Source organism: Styela clava, chromosome 2 (genome assembly GCF_964204865.1).
Source record: "Styela clava chromosome 2, kaStyClav1.hap1.2, whole genome shotgun sequence".
In the NCBI taxonomy this organism is placed as follows: Eukaryota; Metazoa; Chordata; class Ascidiacea; order Stolidobranchia; family Styelidae; genus Styela; species Styela clava.
This window is the reverse complement of record NC_135251.1, coordinates 13212498-13233627: the sequence shown is the minus strand read 5'-3', so window position 1 is coordinate 13233627 and position 21130 is coordinate 13212498. Positions and strand designations below refer to the sequence as shown.

Here is a 21130-nt window from a genome sequence, read left to right as displayed (position 1 = left end):
AAAAAAATTTTGTTTTCAAAATTTATTCAAAATGGATGAATGTGCTACCAATGATGAGGCTTCTTAGTCATAGACTAATAGTCGGGGGATAACTTGAAAATGTTCATGGAATCAAAGGTACTAGATTTAGAAGGTATCTAAATTCTAGTCAATTCAGTAAAATTGAGTTTTTAAATTTAACTAACAATTAACCATGTCTTTTAAATTTTCATATTTTTTAGCTGGTTGTATAACAGTATAAAGTGTAGTTATCACAGTATGATGAAATAGTATCATAAAAGCACACAGGTGATTGATTGCTGTTTTAATAAAGCAATAGAGGTGCAGAGCAATAAATTTGTAAAAATGCCATCAAAAAATTTTCGAAATTATGTGAGAAAGACAAGGAGCAGTAGTCGACTGTCTTCTGGTGCATCTACATCCCAGTCAGATCTGAAACAGGAACAAAATGGTAATTCACGATTAAGTTTGAATTTTGATATTTCTCAAAGTAATAGAATATATACTAGTAATAATTGTAAATGTTACGTTTTTGAAATGTTACGTTATTGCAGTATAAAAAATATTTAAAATATTTATAAGGTTTTATTCATAATTTACCTCAGTGTTTCCCAACCTTTATCTGCTCACGTACCATTTCCAGATTTTTCGCAGGGCATGTATCACCTACATAAGTAACGCATGCTGAAGGCGGTCAAAATTTCCCACTGTTTGTGATGTCATAATGACATATTTAGTCTATGCGTGATATAACAAATTCTATTAAACTAGGCCACATCGGCCAAGGTTGATTGGGTGCATGTAATTGTTTTCTCACCATCAGTCACATGAAGATCAACATAATGAAATAACAACAAAAGTCAACTTATTCAATGCGATGGCTAATGGCTACCAGTACCATACAGCGCCCGCGACTCGCGCATCCAACCTACACATTCTATGACGTCACAATGGTAAATAGCAAAAAAAGACATTCCTTACCACGAAGGCTCGAAAAAAGTACCGCATTAATTAGGAACTCTCTTCGATTGAGAATGAACAGAATGTACTCGTGTACCACATGGAAGACCTTTGCATACCACATGTTGGGAATAACTGTTTTACCTAAATTGTAATTTTATTCATTAGCGTTATGCGTTTTGTACCGTAATTAAAATCCCATTAACCCTTTCCGTGCGGTGGGCACGTATACGTACCCACGACAAAACTCGCTAGCTTGCGGCGGGTACGTTGATGTACTTCACTGTTTTATTTAGCAATGGGTCGCAAACTGTTGGTCTAGTTTTTCCGGGTTTTAGTTTATTGATAAGAAGTCTTCTTCGAGATTAACATAAGCGACGGTAAATCTCGCTTTCGTTTACGACGGGAATTTTATTTGCGGCGGAACGAGGGAGTGTTTTTGAAATTTATGCAAATTTGGGTGTATTTTGGGTGGTAATAGAAGACATATTATCCCTTCCGTCTACCAAAATATTTTGAGTTAGATCACGAAATTGCTACAGCAATATTATGCTATTGTTTGCCAACCACGAAGCGGCAACAGTAAAGGATTTAGCGAATATTTCTATTTTTTATCACGGTATAAAGTTTCAACTCCCAAGAAAAAAAAAATGCCTTTTTCCTATCCGGTTTGTGACTCAGACCACCACTTTTGAAAAATCTTTTTTTTTTAATCGCCAATTGCAAGCTCTTTAAATAAGCTTCCCAACGAGCCGTCAGTGGGCAGCAGAGGATCATTAGTTTTTCGTTAGTCGATCGATTAGTTGTGGGGGTACAAATGCATAAAATCGGCGTAGCAAATACGATTATTTATTAAAAAATAAAAATCGCATGGAAAGGGTTAAGGAAAGATACACTCAACACATCACAACATCATTACTCATTAGGCCACATTGTAAATGTGAAACAAGTGTCCATTAATTATATATATAGTCCACTATCTAAGTGGCAAAATCAGTGTGTGGTAAACTTTTTTTACATTTTTCCAAAACATTTTTCAGTGTAATTTAATAGGCGCATTTAATCCAAAATCTGATTTTTTATGACATTAGTTTTCTAGGTTATTAGGAAATTATAGAACAAACCTAAAATTTGTCGGAGTGACTAATTGAGTAGCTAGCACATTGGTTTTCGTTTATGTTGAAATATATTGTCTTAATTCTATCTCTATATATCGTTATGTGTCAGTGTTACTGTTGAGTTGCTGCTGAGAGATATGCTATGTTGAAGGATATATTGATCGCTCTAAAACTCAAAAAATCCGGTGTACATTTGAAGGACTACTTTATAGAAATGAGTTATCCCAGTTATGTATATCGTTAAGCACATATGCCTGTTATGACATATGAAAATATTTTCTTCTTTTTGAAGCTGCAGAAACAGACCAACCAAGTCAAAGTACCAAAAGGAGGGAGCCATCGCTATTTCGTCGATCATCAAGGAGAACGAGCAAGAGAGAATCGGAGAGTGATGTCTTTCAAGATAGCAGTGATCAAGGATATATGCAAACTCGAGCCAAAAGAGCAAAAAAGAATGCCTTGAAAAAGGCTACTCAAGCCAAAGGTAAGGATGATATATCAATACTCAATGATGTCATGTTATGAATATTGGGGCAAATTTGGCTGCATTCTTCCATAGAAATTTTGTGGCTTCTGAGTTCAATATAATATTTCCTGCCTCAGAATACTCGAATACTGACACCAGCAATAATCTTGACTTCTACGTTCGTTTAAAAAACTTCTAATCAGGGATTCAAAAAGAAGTCTTGTTTCAATAGCTTTAAAATTTTGTTGAAAATTTGATTCCTACTCCCACTTTTGGAAGGGTTAATCTTGATTAATAACTAAGGAATTCAGCTACTATGACACAAATACTGACAGAAAAATGCTAAACTTGAGCTCCGTAAGCCCTTTTGTTTATTCTATTATCTAATATTTCTATCAGGACTTCATTCCTGTTATAAACTGCTTATCCATTTTCCAGCACCTGCAGGAGGACCATTTTTACTTCGTATATTACCTGATGAGGTTCTCTTGCAAATTTTTTCATATTTGATTGAATCAGACCTCTGTTCCCTTGCACAAGTTTGTAAAAGATTCAGCATCCTGGCTAACGATACAGTGTTATGGTAAGTTTATTTCCCACAGACTTTCTGAATATCAGAAAATCGTATTAATGTCATCCAATAAAGTTGAGAAATGGAAAAAAATTTGAAATGAAAAACTCAAATGCCATTTTTGAAATTTTATAGTGTTTTAGTTTTTTATTCATGTTTCGATCAATCTTCGAACATTATTTTCAGGAAACATTTATATCAAGAAGTATTTGAATACACATGGCCGATGATGCACCCATCGGAAAAGAAATTTTACCAAGTCAATCCAGAAGAATATGATGGACACAACCCATGGAAGGACAGTTTCCGACAATTGGTAAGAAATGTCATTAATATGGTGATTAACCCTACTGCCACATGCTCAGTTCATTAAATATTATATATGATTGAATAGGGGTGTACTGAAAAATGAGAACTAATATTTGTATAGGTGTTAAGATTTAGTTCAGGGGTGTGCAACATTTTTTGCCAGTGGGCCATGAAACCAACTCCAGACATCTTGCTGGGCCACACAAATAAATTAGTTCCTCCATGTACACAACGAATAAAACATTAGTGACAAGAAGACTGCTTCTGGAAAAGCAAGAGAGTAGATTGTAGTCTTGGCCTTCCAGTAATGAAGGCACTGGGCAAAACTGCGAAATATTTAACGCAGCGACATTTAAAAAATCATTATGTATTTTTACTCATGTGAGCGCTTTTTTAAATAAACTGTCTGATTAGGATTTTATGCTGATGATGAAAAATCTGAGTGTTGATCTTCTTCGGAACAGCAAAAAACTGATGGAAAAGTCGCAGAGGATTTTCCGACGCTGATGTGTTCTATACATAATGATTACAATGGCTCGGCGGCTCGGGTCGTGGCATGTGGGCCGCCTGTTGCACACCCCTGATTTAATTGGTCTAGACAAGAATTTAAACAGGACTTAATAGTTGAGAGAAATTGTCATCAGACCTCAAGCACAGTACCATTCAAAATAACCACTCCTACTTCTGGTTGACTACAATTTTGATTCCGACTCCGGGATTTTCTGTTGAGAATCTTTGTCGACTTAATGATTTATTTATTTATTTTTTCAAATTTTGATTTTGCAGTATTAGAAGTCTGAAATTTTAACCTCACAATTTTACAGGTTTCAAATTTTCGAATTTGCTTCCGATTCTGACTTCACAGCCCTGAGTTTGAAGGAGCTCAAGCCTCGATCCCTTTTCATTATTTATTTTAGCAACTGGATGAATCTAATAGCCGTATATGATTTTTCTGCCCAGTATAGAAGAGAACAATATTGAATATGTTAGATTTGTTTCAACTCCTATTTATATTACCAAAGACTATTCCGAATAATATTATATTTATTAATATTTATACAACCGGAATTTAGAGTATTGAACAGCCACGCTTTGTTTGACTAAAATAGTTTCGCTCATCTACCTGCCAAATATTTGAAGAGTGTCAATACCAATAAGTCTAATGTTGTTTTATCAATTTTAATGTTTCTATTAAATTATCTCCTGTTTATCTAATTTGTATTACTCAATATTTCAGCACAAAGGTGTTCATGTTGTACCTGAGCCAATAGGAGGATCAAGATTAAGAAAAAGAAAAAACATGAAGGTAGACATTCTTTCTATTCTTGCTGTGTTCAACATTCCAATACCAAAATAGATAGGCTTAAGCATTTTTTAATTAAAAATAGATTATTTTTAGAAATTCGGTTTGGTTTGTATAATAAACTGAGTGGAATCTCATGTTAAAAAATGTTACAATGTGTTAAGGTATACCACAACTGTTCAGAGTTTTTATTTATATGTACCGGTATTGTGGGACAGTATTTTGTATTCTACAACACCAAATCCGCTTTACTTCTAACATGTTGTTAGTCGATCTTCTATTTGTTCAAAACAACTCGCAAAATCTTGTATTAATTAATTATCTTAATTATAGAAAAACTTCATTACTTAAACATTATTTTCTTTACCACAGTTACAAAATATTATCACTTTTTGTTTTTGTGTGTTTTTAGTACCATTTTTCCATTGATGACGCCTGTAATGTAATAGATATCACTCAGAATAAATTAATCCTCGTACACTCCGGAATATACACAGATGAATGGATATTTATTGAACATCCAGTTACAATCATTGGAGCAGGTATGCACATTTTTCCTTGAGTATTTATATAGTAATAGAGCCAAAACTGCTAACACCCATCAGATGGAAGAAACTTATATTTATTTAGTTATGTGGAATTTGAAACTTTATGGCTGTTTTCCCGATAATGTTGACTTGAAGTGCTTCAAATCTCATATCCATCAGTACTGTTTAATGCACAGCGGCGGTGTGGCGCATCTGGCTAAGCGTTAGGGATATGCTCGTCACCGCCTGTGTGTGTTCCCAGGTTCGAATCCCATGTGGGTATAGTTATGTGCGAAAGGTGTAGGGTGTTTCACGTAACTGCTGGTTGGTCACGGTTTCTTCCACAATCAAGTCCACGCTCCCGAAAACAGGTTAACCAGTCTTATACCCATTTTGGACTGGTAACCGGACAAGAGGCCGTGGTTTGCCATATGATTGGGTCATCTTATTGACTTTCCTCGTCCTCCAGGTTAAATATGTAAATCTTATCCTTATAGTTTTAGGAGCTCTTGGAATGTCAATGGTAATCTGTGAACACCGCTCATAGATCTTTTTTTAGAGCTGTTCAAAATTGTGATATAATAAATATTCTAGTTACTGCCTGTTTCCGTTATATTAATATTAACTTATTCAATTCTTCCAGCTCCTGACAAAATTGTGTCTCATGTAATAGTTGAAAACACTCACACATCAACTTTTGTATTCATGGATGGATCAGATGATGCTTATGTCGGATACATGACCATAAGGGTAGGAAAAAAAAACTTGGCTAGTTTTTGTAAACCTTAGAAATAGGATTCAAGCGAAGAGATCAAGACTATATAATTTACTATCCTGAATCCATTATGTGTCTGAATGTCAAATATGTAGAGTTATCTTATAAAAATTCACACAAATCAATGTCTGGGGATTAAGTTCGAAAGTGCAGAATAGTTTGGACGAATTTTCAAAAACCATATTAGTTTTCCTTTTGTCGTCAAGAATTTAATTATGCTGTAGTTAGTCTGTCTGTGGAATGCAAAAACAATCATGAAATATTTAAAATTGTTTTGAGAATTCACAAATTTACTTACTAATTTTGAATTCATTTGAATTCTCTCCGGTATCTGTATTTACATATGAATATATAGCAGTAGCAGCTATTAAGAGGAATAGTCGTACGAAGTAGCAACTCCCTGGAAACAAAATAAACACTTACAATTAGAAAAAAAGAGACACTATCATGACCCTTGACCCCACTAATACTGCTGGACTCTATGTGCCATATCTACTCTATAAACTCAACAATATTCTGAATCTGCCTATTTCTTTTCTAGTTATATCTTCCTGATGATCCCAACTCAGTCTCACACACAACTGATGAAGGAAAATATTGCATGAAAATTGGACCAAATTGTTCACCAATCATTGATCATTGTTATATAAGGTGTATTTCAACAGGTAAGAAGAACCATGAGCAGTCTAAAATGAACATTTAAATCTATCTAAAATTAACTACCGTATATCCTTTCATATAAGCCGACCTCCGTAAAATCAGCCCCAAAACGATGAATTTATAAAAATTTGCATATAAGCCGACCCTACAAATCGTAACACGGCATACAAGTTGTAGCTATTGGAATTAGGTTTTTTTGAGTTTTAAACTCGGCTCAAATGCAAGGATATCCGGGTATTCGATATTTTCTATTCTTGATATTAAAATTAGGTCAATTATCATAACAGGCAACTGAAGTCTTAAACCTCCATTTAATTTCTTAAAACTTAACATACAGTGAAACATTCTAATCTTTGTTTTTTAAATTTATTTACATTATATCTTCTTCATGGAACATGGTCCATATTGTATACCGGTATTCCATATTCGAAAATCTTATTTTAAATATGTTTCAGTAATATTACTTGACTTCGTTTTTGCCACACCTGTTTCTGACCCTAAACTATTTGCTACTTTTGCACAGACAAATAATTTTTTTTTTGTTGGACTTTTGCAAAGACAAATAATTTTTTCTTTTAAACTTTTTTATCTTTTTATCAGACTAATATTTAATTATTACGCAGTGGGAAGTGCAGTATGTGTTACGGGCCACGGTGCCTGTCCAACATTCCGACATGTCAACATAAGCGATTGTGAAAACGTAGGCTTGTATATAACGGACAATGCTGAGGTGAGACAATTTTTATTTTTAAATTTTTTCCCTGAACCATACAAGCAAGTAATGACCATATTGTTGCAGCTAGAGCTGTCCAAAATCTGTATTTTTTGATTCAAATCAAATCGAATATTTTTCTCGAATCGAATAGTCAAATATTATTGCGCAATCCTAATTCTGTTTCTATCGTACAATAAAAAATCCCCGGTGTCTCCACTCTTGCCCGGTAAAAAACGCTGTGCAAAGGTGATTGTGAGGCCTTCTCCGCTCTGTATACTTTATTTCACCGATTTGCAAATTAACCAGAAAACGATTTGAATAATTTGCGATTCGATCCAATTCGAAATATTCGCTTCGCTCGGGCAGCCCTAGTTGCAACCTATCAAATTTTTCACAACATTTTTTGATAGTGTAGGCCTCGTTGTAACATTTTATCATGCAACTCATATTCACATCCATTGCTCTGAACAACGCCCTGATCAAGTATTCACTGATATTAAATGATATGTGTAAGCTATTTTTAGAAATTTTTTCAGTTTATCATTAATAACTACCTGATAGTACAGGATTTGAACCTAAGATGTGTAACTTGTGATGCTAACACAGTAAAATCTAATTGGGTGTCAAACCTGAACTCTTTAACTTGAAATGCACACAATTAGGCCAGTGATGAAAACCATTATTCATGGATTTTTCAATGCTTATAAAATTTCAATAATGGGTATAAATTACTGAAATCTCACATTTGTAAATTTTTTTGTATGAAAATCGTGATATCACTATATTTTCAGTAAAAAAATAAAAATGAAAAATAAAAATTTTCGCAACATTGTTAAGCATCTTATATTATTTTGACTTAAAAAACTTTAGGCACTAGGCAGCCGTAATCAATTTATTTAGTAATAGTGAATTTTTTTCTTCTCTTGCAAAATCCCATGTCAATGTTCGTGAAATATTCATGGATAATGATTTTGTAGAAATATATTTTGCCAAGGACGAACTTTACATGCTAATATGTGACAGCAAAACACATTATCTCAAATTTGATACAACTTGGATTTTGGAGTTCCAAATACGAGTTTGTTTAGTTTATGTATGATTAGCGAAGAAATGTACAAAAAGATCCAATCTAACTGAAAATGATAGTTAGATTGACAAAAAATTTATTTGAGCTTCTAATGATTAAAATAATTTTGCTATTTAATCAATGTCCATGTTTTTAACACTGTGTCTCAGCACCAGAATCGATTTCTTTTTTTTGTAAAATTAAAGCTGGCGGTCATGCGAAAATTTATAATGCATTAATTTAACTAAATAATTTAGTGATTTAAAAAATGCGGATCAATTTAAGGTTTAAAAATAATAAACTATAGATAATAGTTGTTGAAATAGCATGAATACGTTCTGATATACTAGATAACTAGTGTTTAATAAATTTACTGTCTTCCGTTCCAAAGTTGTTTTGCTAAATTGTTTTTGACGTTATTGCAAAAAATCTCTTTTTCCACAAGCGATCAAACAATTTCTAATTTTCAGTACCTAAAGAAGGAAGTAGTCGATAGATGGCTATGAATTTTAGGTACTTCCATAGTATGTGTACCAGGTTAGGTTTAGGCCATGATTTTATCCGGATTTTCCTTATTTTAGTTCTATTACGAGTTCGGAGACTGTCTGTCTCTTTAGTCCTACCATGGACCCAGAATTTTGACCCCAAATTTGGCTGTTTTTACTAACTTCATACAACATTTGGTGCTTTTTCCGCTTTATATACCAGTACTTTATTACACCGATTCACAAATTAGCTGGAAAACGATTTGAATAATTTGTGATTCAATTCGAATATTCTGTTCGCTTGGACAGCCCTAGTGCTGGCATTGTATTGCCACCATATTAGTCATTTCGCAACCATATGTTTGAGCCATTCTCTCTTGATTTCGAAGTGTGTGATTAATCTGACGAAACCTTTCAATTCAGGGTCTTTATGAAGATTGTGAAATCAACAATAATGCTCTGGCTGGCATCTGGGTCAAAGATCATGCCAAACCTATCATAAGAAGATGCCACGTTCACCATGGTAGAGATGTTGGAGTATTCACATTTGATCATGGCTCAGTGAGTATTTTTTTATTTGTTTTTTGTTTACTAAATTTTTATCATAGGATTTAAAGAGGCGCTTCAGAAGTGTGTGTACGAATAAGGAGGTATCTAATTTTGTTCGCCTACTTTACATCAAGTTTTGTAAAGGGACTGAAGCCTATGGGCAAGGGGTACATTTACTTGGCTAACAAAGACAGACGACTCGTAATAGAACTAAAATAAGGAAAATCGAAATAAAATTATGGGAGTACCTTTAAAGATTGTTATAGAGATACTTCTTCTGCTCCTCGGCCAAAGTGCGGTTTCACAGCAGTTGGACTTAGAACCATGATTTAGGATTTTAACATTTAACTTCAAACTTTTGATTATACAAATTTACCTAAACTACTAAAATTAATATTAGAAATTGAAGAAAAAATTCAAGACGTAAAGGATAGGTTTTTTATTTTAGTATTAATATTAAGTATTAGGAGATATTTATGTGGAAAAATAATTAAATGACTAGGAGGAGGAGCCACTAAAATTTTCCCGGCTCCCCAGCCTGGACGACTTTCTTTCTGTATTTCTTTTTCCAATATCTTGTTTTATATATTTTCAGGGTTACTTTGAAAAATGTGATATCCATCACAATAGAATTGCTGGTTTTGAAGTGAAAGCGGGAGCCAATCCCACTGTTGTTAATTGTTCGATACATCACGGACATACAGGAGGAATATACGTCCATGCTCGGGGTCGAGGACAGGTGGGAATATAGATCATCATTGAGTTTGAATCGAACCTGATTATGCATGAACCATAAATGGACTTGCCATGACAGTATGATTCATCTATAATGTAGGCTCAAAACTTTTTCTTAGTTTGTAAAAGATGTTTGGCCGAAGTTTTTTCAGGTCGCTGGTTACACGTACATCTTGGTTTTAAATTTCATGCCAACCACCTCACCTAAAATAATACCTTCTCACATATCGTTAGATTTCAGTGGCTGTTGTACAGGACCTCGTTTGGGACAAAGTGCGTGAATACGTGTCATATAATAAAGTCCCTAAGATTATTTTTTTCAATTTTATTATGTTCCTTTTTGCACCTGAAATCTCAGTTTTACTCTATTTCTCGTGAAATTCACGTAATTCTGATGTCTTACAAATGCTTTATATTCTCATCCATTTTTCCTCTCTAGTTTATTGACAATAAAATCTACAACAACCAGTTTGCTGGTGTTTGGGTGACATCTAACAGTGATCCGACCATCAGAGGAAACGATATTTTCAATGGTCATCAAGGTGGTGTCTATGTATTCGGTGACGGAAAGGGACTCATTGAGAAAAATAACATTTATGGTATGCTGTTTGATAAATGAACCTAGTCTAGTGGTTAGATCAAGGGGGGGGCCAAAATCTTGCCCATCTAGAGCGGGCGGGCCATGTAAGTGTGACGTAGAAAGTTACATTTTATGAACAATATTTACAGTGTTATCAAAGCAAAAGTAGAAAACATTTAAAATTAAAATTGCAATTTCATCAAATTCCTTGAGCTATTATAAGGACGTAGTCCGCCCATGTCAGGGTTAGGCCGTAGGATATAACTAAATTGACATCGCAAGTTAAAGATCTCCTGTTCATGCCATGAAATATATCTGACATTGGAGGGGCAATGACAAACATCAAATACTTTGGTCATCCAAAAATTAGTACAGCTATCAATCAATGTATCAATCGCTGCTTATTTAGATCCGTTATCAGAGTTAAAGCACCCCCATAAAACTAGTTGTTGGAATAATTCAGTAATACTATTCTGGCCTCAAATTTATGAAAATGCTGCAAAATTTGTGGTATTTTGTTGTAATCAGAATCCACTTTTTTCTTTGGGTATGATTATAGTCCTTGGGTTGCGAAAAGCCATTGAATAGTGACAGGGACCATATATTTTTCGCTATTCTCAAGTGTTGTGATCAAAATGATAATTTTATCAATTTTAGGGTTTTATGTATTACTGTATTTTCTTATATTCACAAATTTTTTGATTAGTTGGTAGGTACAATAGGCCTTGAAGCTTTCTGGAATTCTCAAGGTTGGATATATATACAATATACCATTATCTGTATTTTTACAGGTAATGCTCTTGCTGGTATACAGATTCGAACAAACAGCAGTCCGATAGTAAGACATAATAAAATTCATGATGGCCAACATGGTGGGATTTATGTCGTAAGTACACTATTATTCTTAATGCTGGTTTGAAATCACAACTCCAGAGCTTCATTTTTTGTCTCGTAACTGAGCTCGAGTCCATAGCCATTGAGGTTTTTGGTATGATGTACCACTACCATGAAATATCATCCGAAATGCAGTTTCGTGAAAGCGGGACTCAAAACACCTAAATTAATAGCAGAAACTAAATGTGAAAAATTTGACCTAAAAGGATTTTCATGTTTGTATGAAGTATTAGGTAACTATAAATGTGAAAAATATTTAGATGGTTAATCATTGTATATGTGATTCACAGTTAAGATAATGCTGTTCGCATTGGTACCATTCAACTTTTGCACGGTATGTTCAGTTCCCCAACTGCTAACCCATCGTTATTCGTTACCAACTTCAACTTGTAACTTTGCCGAATTATCCGAATATATCGTAAAATACATTACAGTCAGATTAGATTTCTTCACTTCTGAGCAAAATTCATTTTACTTTCATGAATCACTTTTTTGCAGCACGAACGAGGCCAAGGTATTATCGAAGAAAATGAAATTTATGCCAACACATTAGCTGGAGTCTGGGTTACGACCGGCTCTTCTCCAACGTTACGAAGAAATCGAATTCACTCAGGAAAACAAGTTGGAGTTTATTTCTATGACAACGGACATGGAATATTGGAAGACAATGATATTTACAATCATATGTACTCTGGAGTGCAAATAAGGTAAGATCAGAAATGTCCAAAAATGTACCAAATACGCGGATGACTCAATTATACAATGATACCTCTCTAGTCAAACATAATTTGTTCAGGATTGGTGTACAACTACTGAATTATTCGAGTACCGAAACTTTTTTTGCCATAAAGTTATTTAGGTTTATTAATTTAATGGGCTTTTTGAAAAAATAACACATTGTAACAAAAAAGTCATACATTTGATTTCCAAAAACTATAGGAAATGAAAGAGTAATTAAAATCATTGTATATTTGCAATTTTCTCTGGGGAAGTAAAATAAACTATCTTTTTTAGTACAATCTGAATTTGTGAAACTATTTTGGAATTTTTGAAAATCGAATTATGAGTTTCATCTCAGTTCATCTCAGTCTCAAATAATTTAATTTACAGAATATCGCTATTTCTATCTTTGTCTCTTTTGTATTAGTGATATCCATGTTGGAGGGCGTTTTTTTATGCATATTCAAAATGATTTTTTTGTACTAGAACTGGCAGTAATCCTACAATAAAGAGGAATAAAATCTGGGGTGGACAAAATGGTGGAATTCTCGTCTATAATTCTGGTCTTGGAGTTATTGAACATAACGAAATATTTGATAATGCAATGGCAGGGGTATGGATTAAAACTGATAGCAATCCAACAATGCGAAATAATAAAATTCATGATGGAAGGGACGGAGGAATATGTATTTTTAATGGAGGAAGAGGTATGTTTTCTTAACAATATAACAATTCAAATTGATTTTTTTTCCGTGTATTTCCAACTCTCATCATGGAGAAGGATCGTTGATTACCAACTAATTAGTTAATATAGGTTATTGTTGTCACAAATGAATTTAAAAAAAAAACGCCAGTAATTATAGGATAAAATACGAAAATTCTATTTCGAGTGAAAAACGAGTTTGTGCCACTTCAAAAGTTGATCTGCGTAATTTTGACTATCTTGTTGGATTTTGAAATTTCTTCTGCTTAGCGCAATACAATTGAAGATTGTCTATAAGTGCATTGCCCATCTCCACTCGTTACATAGAATGCTCAATGCTAACTAATTAGGAAAATTTTAGTCTTGTAAGTTTTATTCGAGCTGTATTTATCTTTTTTTCTCATTTCTTGCTGTGTATATCATGTTGTACATTATCAAATTTTATAAAATTTAATTTGATAAACGTATATCTTAATTCTTCTGCAATAAACAGAATTCCCAAAAGGCACAATTCCATTATGCTCATTTAATGTATGATTTAATAAAGCATATATATATCACTTATCATTATTTGTATTGATTATTAACAAAGGAAATAATCATTCACAGGTATTTTAGAAGAAAATGAGATTTTCCGAAATGCCCAAGCAGGAGTTTTGATTAGTACGAACAGTCAACCTGTCCTGCGAAGAAATCGAATATTCGATGGATTTGCTGCCGGAGTTGAAATCACAAATTCTGCCACAGCTCTTCTAGAACGCAACCAAGTATTCAACAATAAGTTCGGGGGAATTTTTCTTGCCACTAGTATTTCTGCAGTACTCAAAGGTATTTAGTGTTACTTTTTTTTAAATATACATATATTTCCTATAAATATGGGAGTGGTGTTATGAGGTACTGTCCTGACATTGATTGTCTGAGCGAAGTCCGTTTTGCTGTTGATAAAATAATAATTTCATATTTATCTCGAGGAAGAGAAGATTCGAATAAACGGCTTAATCATATGGCGAAACACGGCCTCTTGTCCAGTTAACACTCCAAGCAGGAATAGTTAATAAGCATAATAGTTAGCGGTATTTGACCAATACGATGACAAAGTGTCCTGTAATCCTCTCGCACATGATTATCTCTTAAGCTATTCAAACCTGCGATTTCCGAATAGGGTATTCAGAGGTGTGATGGCAAGTGTGTTATTAGCGCTTACTCAATGCGGCAGTCGCCGAAATTTACATTTTGTTGAGCGAAAAAAAAACATTTCATTCTTCTTAGTGGTTCATACTTATTCGAGTGTTTTTGGCTTTTAAGACAGTGCTTCTGACTTGCTTCAAAAATGTTTGGTATTATTGATAGATTGAGAAACTTATTTTATGCAGCAATGAATCAAAATTTCCCTTAGCAATAAGTCATCGGTGATAAAAGTGACAGATCCACATTGCTAAATGAAAATTAATGATATATATTCTTTTTTTAACAGATTATGCCAATCTGTAAGGGCAGGTTTGAGTTGTTACTTGTATAACCTGTAAACTATTATTTTTCAGAAAACAAAGTTTTCAGCAACCAGAATGCGATTGAAAAAGCAGTTAAACATGGCCAATGTCTTTATAAAATTTCAAGTTACACAAGTTATCCTATGCATGACTTTTACAGGTATGTGTATAGTGCAGTGGTTCCCAAACTTTTTAGAGTTGCGACCCACTATTTATTACCACAGCTTATGGCGACCCATTTAACTTTTTATGACATGCCACAGAACACAGCAATGGCTAATCATCGTAAAACTCCTGTGTTTCCTTGCAAATAAGACCTGGCCTGAAAATAAGACCTAATTAGAATTTTAAAAATGATTTTAATCAAACCCTACCCTTAAAACAAGAGAGCTGTGCTCAAATATATGTACACGTCACAAGGCGTCGCTATTTTTCATTCTGACTAGAGCTCGACCGATATATCGGCCAACCGATATATCGGGCCGATATTGCGTGTTTGCCGATATATCATATCGGCCCAACCGGCCGATATATCTGGCCGATATATATCAGCGTTGGTCGCTTTTCCACGTTCTAAAAAATGAGTATTTTTCCCCGGGAAATATCTGCGGCCGAGCGTTTTCCTTTTTTACGCTTCTCTCATTTTGCCTTTCAATGAACAGAGAGTTCTCTTCTATATTTCTCTCTTCGTGCGGCGCAAAATCCTCGCCTTCGAATATCTTGCGTCCCCACTAGGCTTGCACGTAATCGACAAAAATCAATTCCGTAATTACGGAAAAATTGATTACGTAGTGACCCCGTAATTGCGATATTTTTTCACACGTTTAAACCTATCATAAAAACCATTCGAATCCACTTCTTTTCCGAATGGGACATCGAAGTTTGGTTTTCATATTACCGACAGTACTACACGCCGGCGACAGATGTTAAAGACAAATACCAAGGAGTGAATTCAAATTAAATTTATTCTGATTTTTATCTTGTTTAATTGTGTTTGCTTTGATTTTCCTTTACCACGTTCGCAAATTAACCGTCCCAATTTTATGCGATCAATTTTATCATTACAGATAATGGTATACGGATATTTATGAAACGATAGTTGCCTTTTTTAAAACCGACTTTCGTATTGAATAAAAATTTCGGGTTTCTAAGTTATTAATCAACGACAAGCGTATTTTCTCGTTTGATTATACCTGCGCTTGCCTCGCGACGAAGACTTGTTATTGCTCCGTTTTTTACATTATCCGACTTTGCTACCTAGTTAGCATTTTATAATAATTATTGATGCTGAATTATTGACGATATTCCGATTACCAAGCTCCATTTTATATCAAATCATTTCGCGGCCTAAATGTTATAACATTATTTGCGATAAATTTAAATCAAATAATAATTATTTAGCCAGCGATAAATTCTTACCCGTAACTTGTTGTAAATTAATGCTAATAAATGCTATTTTGTTTTTTAATGCGCTGTGATTTGTATTAATAAAAGTGATTGAGTCGGGAAAAGAAAGTAGCCTAGCCTCCTCTCCTTTTGAGCGCTTATAGCGGCGGTAAAATTCGTTTCATGTCTGTTTCACGGAGAGAAAGAAAAATACGCCTTCCGGAATTACAATCAACTATCACACATTCCTATTTATCATTATCAGCGCCAAATAAAAAAGATACCAAATCGTGAAGACAAAAAAGTCTGTCGGTGCTAATTGCGTTACGGTGATAACGCTTATAATAATATCGTTTTGACCGTGAAACCAAACGCTCAAACGGGGTGGCAACGCGTCATGCCGGCTCAAAACGGCTGCGAATACCGGAACTCTAACTTCTTCTACTTGTTAAACTTTGATTTCTAACAATCGACGGAATTGACTGCTTGGAAGGAGCACGTTTCAAACGCGAAAGCGCTCGACCAATAATTACGACTTTACGTAATTCGTAACTTCCCTTCCGTAACTCCAAACAATTCCGTAAATCCGTAAATTATGTGCAAGGTTACTCCCACCTACTACTGTATGGATCAAAATGGACCTATATAAGCTTTTTACTCACTGCCTTTTTTCTCTTGTGCATTAATGTATGTTTTTATTATTTGCTGCGAAACTTTTATTAATGATGCAAGCACTGTGTAGGACTGCTTTATTTTTCAACATAAACATTTGATTGAATGAAACTGAATGTTTCTTTCTATTTGTATTTACTGCGGGTTCGAGTTGTAGATATCGGTATGTCAATATCGGTTATCGGTCACTAGTTGGCCGATATATCGTTATCGGTATCGGTGACAAAAAGTGATATCGGTCGAGCTCTAATTCTGACACATAAAAAACGAATCTCTTGAAGTCCAATTTCAAAGCAATTGGTCCAGTATTCGAAGAGAAAAGCAATTTTTTTAATGACAATGCCAAAGAATAATAACAATAACAACAACCTGATATTGAAACGATCGTTATGTACACTGACGTGTCCAATAAATTTAAAATGTGTGGGAGAGGAAAGGTTCAATGACCTGAGGAAAGGTGAAGATCACACCACTATTCAAGATTGTGTGATGTCACAACTCACAATCATAATTATGATATATATATGTCACTTGATTTTTGTATAGGAAATAGAAATAAAAACAATAGATGTAGGTTTTTATATAATGTTTATTAAAAAATCTCGTGATTTTCTACAATGTAATTTTATTTTTGATAAATGAACTCAAAAGACCTCTTCCAAAAAAAGACATTGTGTTATTCTTCAAAAGAAAATAAATCTAAATCCTGTCTAAATTTCGGGGAAACAGATCGTAAAAAAGAAACTTTCACAGATTAGAATTTAAATTCAATTTAATTTCTTTTGTTTTCTTTGAAGATTTACGTACCGGTATTCGAGTCGCCACCGATCCTAATAACCAGTATAACTAATCAAAACTTTCTACATCTTTTCACGACCCACTAAGAATCCATTTTCGACCCACCAGTGGGTCGCGACCCATAGTTTGGGAACCACTTGTATAGTGTATACCTTGTTGCAGGGTAAAGTGAACATAGTAGCTTTTCCTACAGGATGCGCAAAATTTATTTCAATAAAATAATCTTATGTTCGACTTGTTCGTACTTATGGGAATTATCTTTTTCATGACTAAAGGAGCATTTGGTAGTTAACAGCGGATGTAAATATATTTAAATCCATTACCTCTTTGCCTATTTATTAATCCATCTCTTACTTGAACAATGTTTTTATTTACAGGTGTCATACTTGCAACACAACAGATAGAAATGCAATTTGTATTAATTGTATCAGGAAATGTCACCATGATCATGTTGTTGAATTTATTCGCCATGACAGGTTTGTTATCTCATAAGTGTATTTATAAATATAAGAACGGGGTCTGGTGGCCTAGTGGTGAAAGCGTTGTTGTGATGTCATAATTACCAAAATTTTCAATGATTTTCAACCATTCTCGAATTTAATGTTACACTTATTTTAAGTTGGTTATTTAAGTTGTCACATTCTACGATTGATTTTTTTTCAAAGATACAAGTTTCCCAAAATCAACATCTTTTCCAGAATCTCGAAAAAAACAATGTTTCAAGAATATAACTAGTGAATTTTGTTCAAATTGAAACCTTTACAATATTAAATTCCTATTGATAATATTCACTACAAAATAGGTTGTTTTATGTCACTTCAAACTGAATTGAGAATATATATATTTATTTCAGATTTTTTTGTGATTGTGGCGCTGGAACACTCAGTGGAACTTGTTGCTTAGCAGGAGAGCCAACTCATGACACAGATACTTTGTACGATTCAGCACCTCCCACTGAGTCAAACACAAACAGGCAAGCTTAATGATATTGGAAACCAACACAAGTATCTGTACACAACAGTTTTACATATTTCTATTTAAAGACTTTCCGTGGGTATTCCATTGTTTAGGTAGCCCTAATTTAATCCGGGCTCAGTTTTTCTGTTGTTTTTTTATAATTTTTTAGGTGATGGGTCTTATTTTACGATTTTCAGTGTTCCCATTTATTGAAAAATAAGTTGAAATTGAATTTTTCAGTAATTCTTTAAAATTATGATTACCGGAATCCGGAATTTATTTATATGAACAGTCATGAAATGCTGCTTCCTCTAGTAATTTTTAAATTACCAGCGTGGTTTAACCATAAAACCATCATCAACAAAGTAAATTTAACAGCAAATATTGGTTACTACTAAATTGGGTACTCCCGTAGTATGTGAACCAGGTTAGGGTTAGGCTATAATTTCAGGTACAAATACTACGGTAGGCTTGGCTAGTCTCCGAACTCGTGATAGAACTACGATAAGGAAAATTTGAATAAAATTATAGCCTAACCTGGTACACATACTACGTTTCCAATTTCCGACATCTTGGTTCGCATACTACAGGAGTACCCTAAATTTTAGTATTTTCACAACATTCCTGTTAGCGACTCATAGTTAAAGTTCTCTTTGTATTGCCTAATATAATTAAATTTATTACACCATCTTGGGTATTGGAATTACGGTATTGTTTTCTGTCTATTTCTATTTTAGCTGGATATGCGATTGTGGTAAAATAGAATCAATGAATTTGTCTTCAGAGCTGTACTGTTATAAGATTGAAAGCATGTCTAGTGATTAGTTGAATATACATAGAATTTATTGAAAAAGCATTTCTGGCAATGATTTACGATATTTCTATTCTCTTCATGCTATTGTAACCAGGGCTTTATTATTTGCCAATAAAAAATTGTTATTTTCCATCTCTGGCTCAACCAAATATTTTTAATTCTTTTTTGCACTTTTGATGAGATCATTGTTTACTATTACTATAGTTTTCCAATGTATTTTCTTTTTTGTTTAAACAGTATATTGTGAGACATGTTCTATCGAGTTTGGTTATTTCTTTTGTTGATCTATATTGATCATATTATCAGTAGCCCATGTTCGATCGGGGATGATATATTGGTGATGTTACTGCTAACCTTTGGTGCGTTTGTCCTTTTTTTTCTCAATTTTTTATTTCTCGTTCTTAATATTTTTTTTTTCAATTCCACAATGTATTATTAGCGATATTTATTTTTCACTCATTTCTACTTTTTCTTTTTGTTTCTATTATTAATGTAATATAGTAGCATGCATACTACTAAGTACTAGCAACCTCATTTACAACATTCTAGTTCAGTTATAATGAATTTTTCTGCCTTAATAACAATCCAGTATAATGCTATCGATTTTCTGTTGGCAAAAATCCTTGTCCGTTACCATGTTGGATAATGGTAGGTTGCAAGACATTCCCAATGAAAACCATGCAGTACTGCCAGTCCAATCTTCATATTTTATCTGGTTATTACCTTATGTTACAACTTACAATGAATTGAGTGTTTAGCAATTGAATATTTCTTCTGCTGTCAGTTAACATCCAACTGCTTTCTTTCTGCTGCTTGTAAAGTCTATTTGTTTTATTGGCACGATTCAATCCAGGGCTAATACTGATGAATTTGTCAATCGAATATTCACTTTTTTGTTGTCAATAGTGCGCAGTGTGAATTGGGGGGCCCAAAATAGGAGCGCAAATATTTAAATCAGTTCATACTCGTGCATTTGCATGTTTACACCAGAGCTGTGAAGCCTGCCTTGTTTGAATTGAATGTGATCACCTGCTATAACCACATAATGGTTGTCCTAATACAAACATGCAAATCCATCTATTTTTACTTTATTTTTTTAGGTTGTCTTGGTATTACCCAAATATACTGGAGCAACTATATTAGAGGTTACATATTAACATTGTATTGAATAAAATTGGCCAAATGTTTTGCGCTAGGTTCATCCTCATCTCTAGTCTGGTTAAATCAGCAAAATATTGTTCAATTGATGACTGAATGAGTATCATCACTTTGGTTGAGGCCATAACATCCTATGTTCCAATTATTTCACTCTTTCTTGTAAGAATTACGACATCGTAGGGAACATTCATTTTCCAAATAAGAATAACAAAACAACAACTGTTCTACGATGAGAGTCCGTGGTGTGTTTTCTAATTGGATTATACTTGTATATCCTTATGCAACAATTAATGGTAACCTTTTTGCATAAACAAGCATGCTATTGACTGAAATTTAACGTGCTTTTAGGCCAGGGCTATAGTCTCCTTGATCCACCTGTTCAATGTGCTTAATTAAACCAAGAGACGAAGAGAGGGCTCGTTAATAATCAGTGCCTAAAAGAAAATCACTTGTATGGCACCATTGAACTATTTTATTGATTATTTAAAGTGCTTAAATAAGTTGGTCTTCTTTATCTGTACCACCAAATTGCAAATCTTTTGCAGATATGAGTTTTATATTTATTTATCATTATTTCCTTGGAATGGACGATCAATGATACTCCCAATTGAAGTCTTTTCTTCTTGATTTGTAAAAAACTGAAGTGATAATGCAATTCATGTGTGTTTGTTGTTTTGATCTGGGCAGGCAACTGGGTGCTCCAGAAGTAAGTGTACCGA

At 33.8% G+C, this 21130-nt stretch overlaps 1 protein-coding gene across 1 annotated transcript; it reads left to right on the top strand.

Annotated features, from left to right (window-relative positions):
* Positions 1 to 222: 222 nt before the first annotated feature.
* LOC120335590 (F-box only protein 11-like) lies at positions 223 to 21066 on the top strand. Its single transcript, XM_039403126.2, has 19 exons — positions 223 to 451; positions 2371 to 2562; positions 2983 to 3127; positions 3302 to 3431; positions 4662 to 4730; positions 5140 to 5269; positions 5898 to 6004; positions 6571 to 6694; positions 7313 to 7419; positions 9379 to 9516; positions 10100 to 10243; positions 10679 to 10838; positions 11611 to 11705; positions 12212 to 12420; positions 12920 to 13140; positions 13746 to 13964; positions 14678 to 14786; positions 17860 to 17958; positions 18336 to 21066. The coding sequence occupies exons 1-19, from the start codon at positions 346 to 348 to the stop codon at positions 18463 to 18465; spliced, it is 2634 nt and encodes an 877-aa protein (XP_039259060.2). The 5' UTR covers positions 223 to 345; the 3' UTR covers positions 18466 to 21066.
* Positions 21067 to 21130: the final 64 nt, after the last annotated feature.

Bases quoted from the DNA above. Each gene is read 5' to 3' on its own strand.
- LOC120335590 (XM_039403126.2), top strand. From the start codon at position 346: ATGCCATCAAAAAATTTTCGAAATTATGTGAGAAAGACAAGGAGCAGT. The intron at 2,563-2,982 runs GTAAGGATGATA...TCCATTTTCCAG, and splicing joins AAAGGCTACTCAAGCCAAAG to CACCTGCAGGAGGACCATTT. The intron at 10,839-11,610 runs GTATGCTGTTTG...GTATTTTTACAG, and splicing joins TGAGAAAAATAACATTTATG to GTAATGCTCTTGCTGGTATA.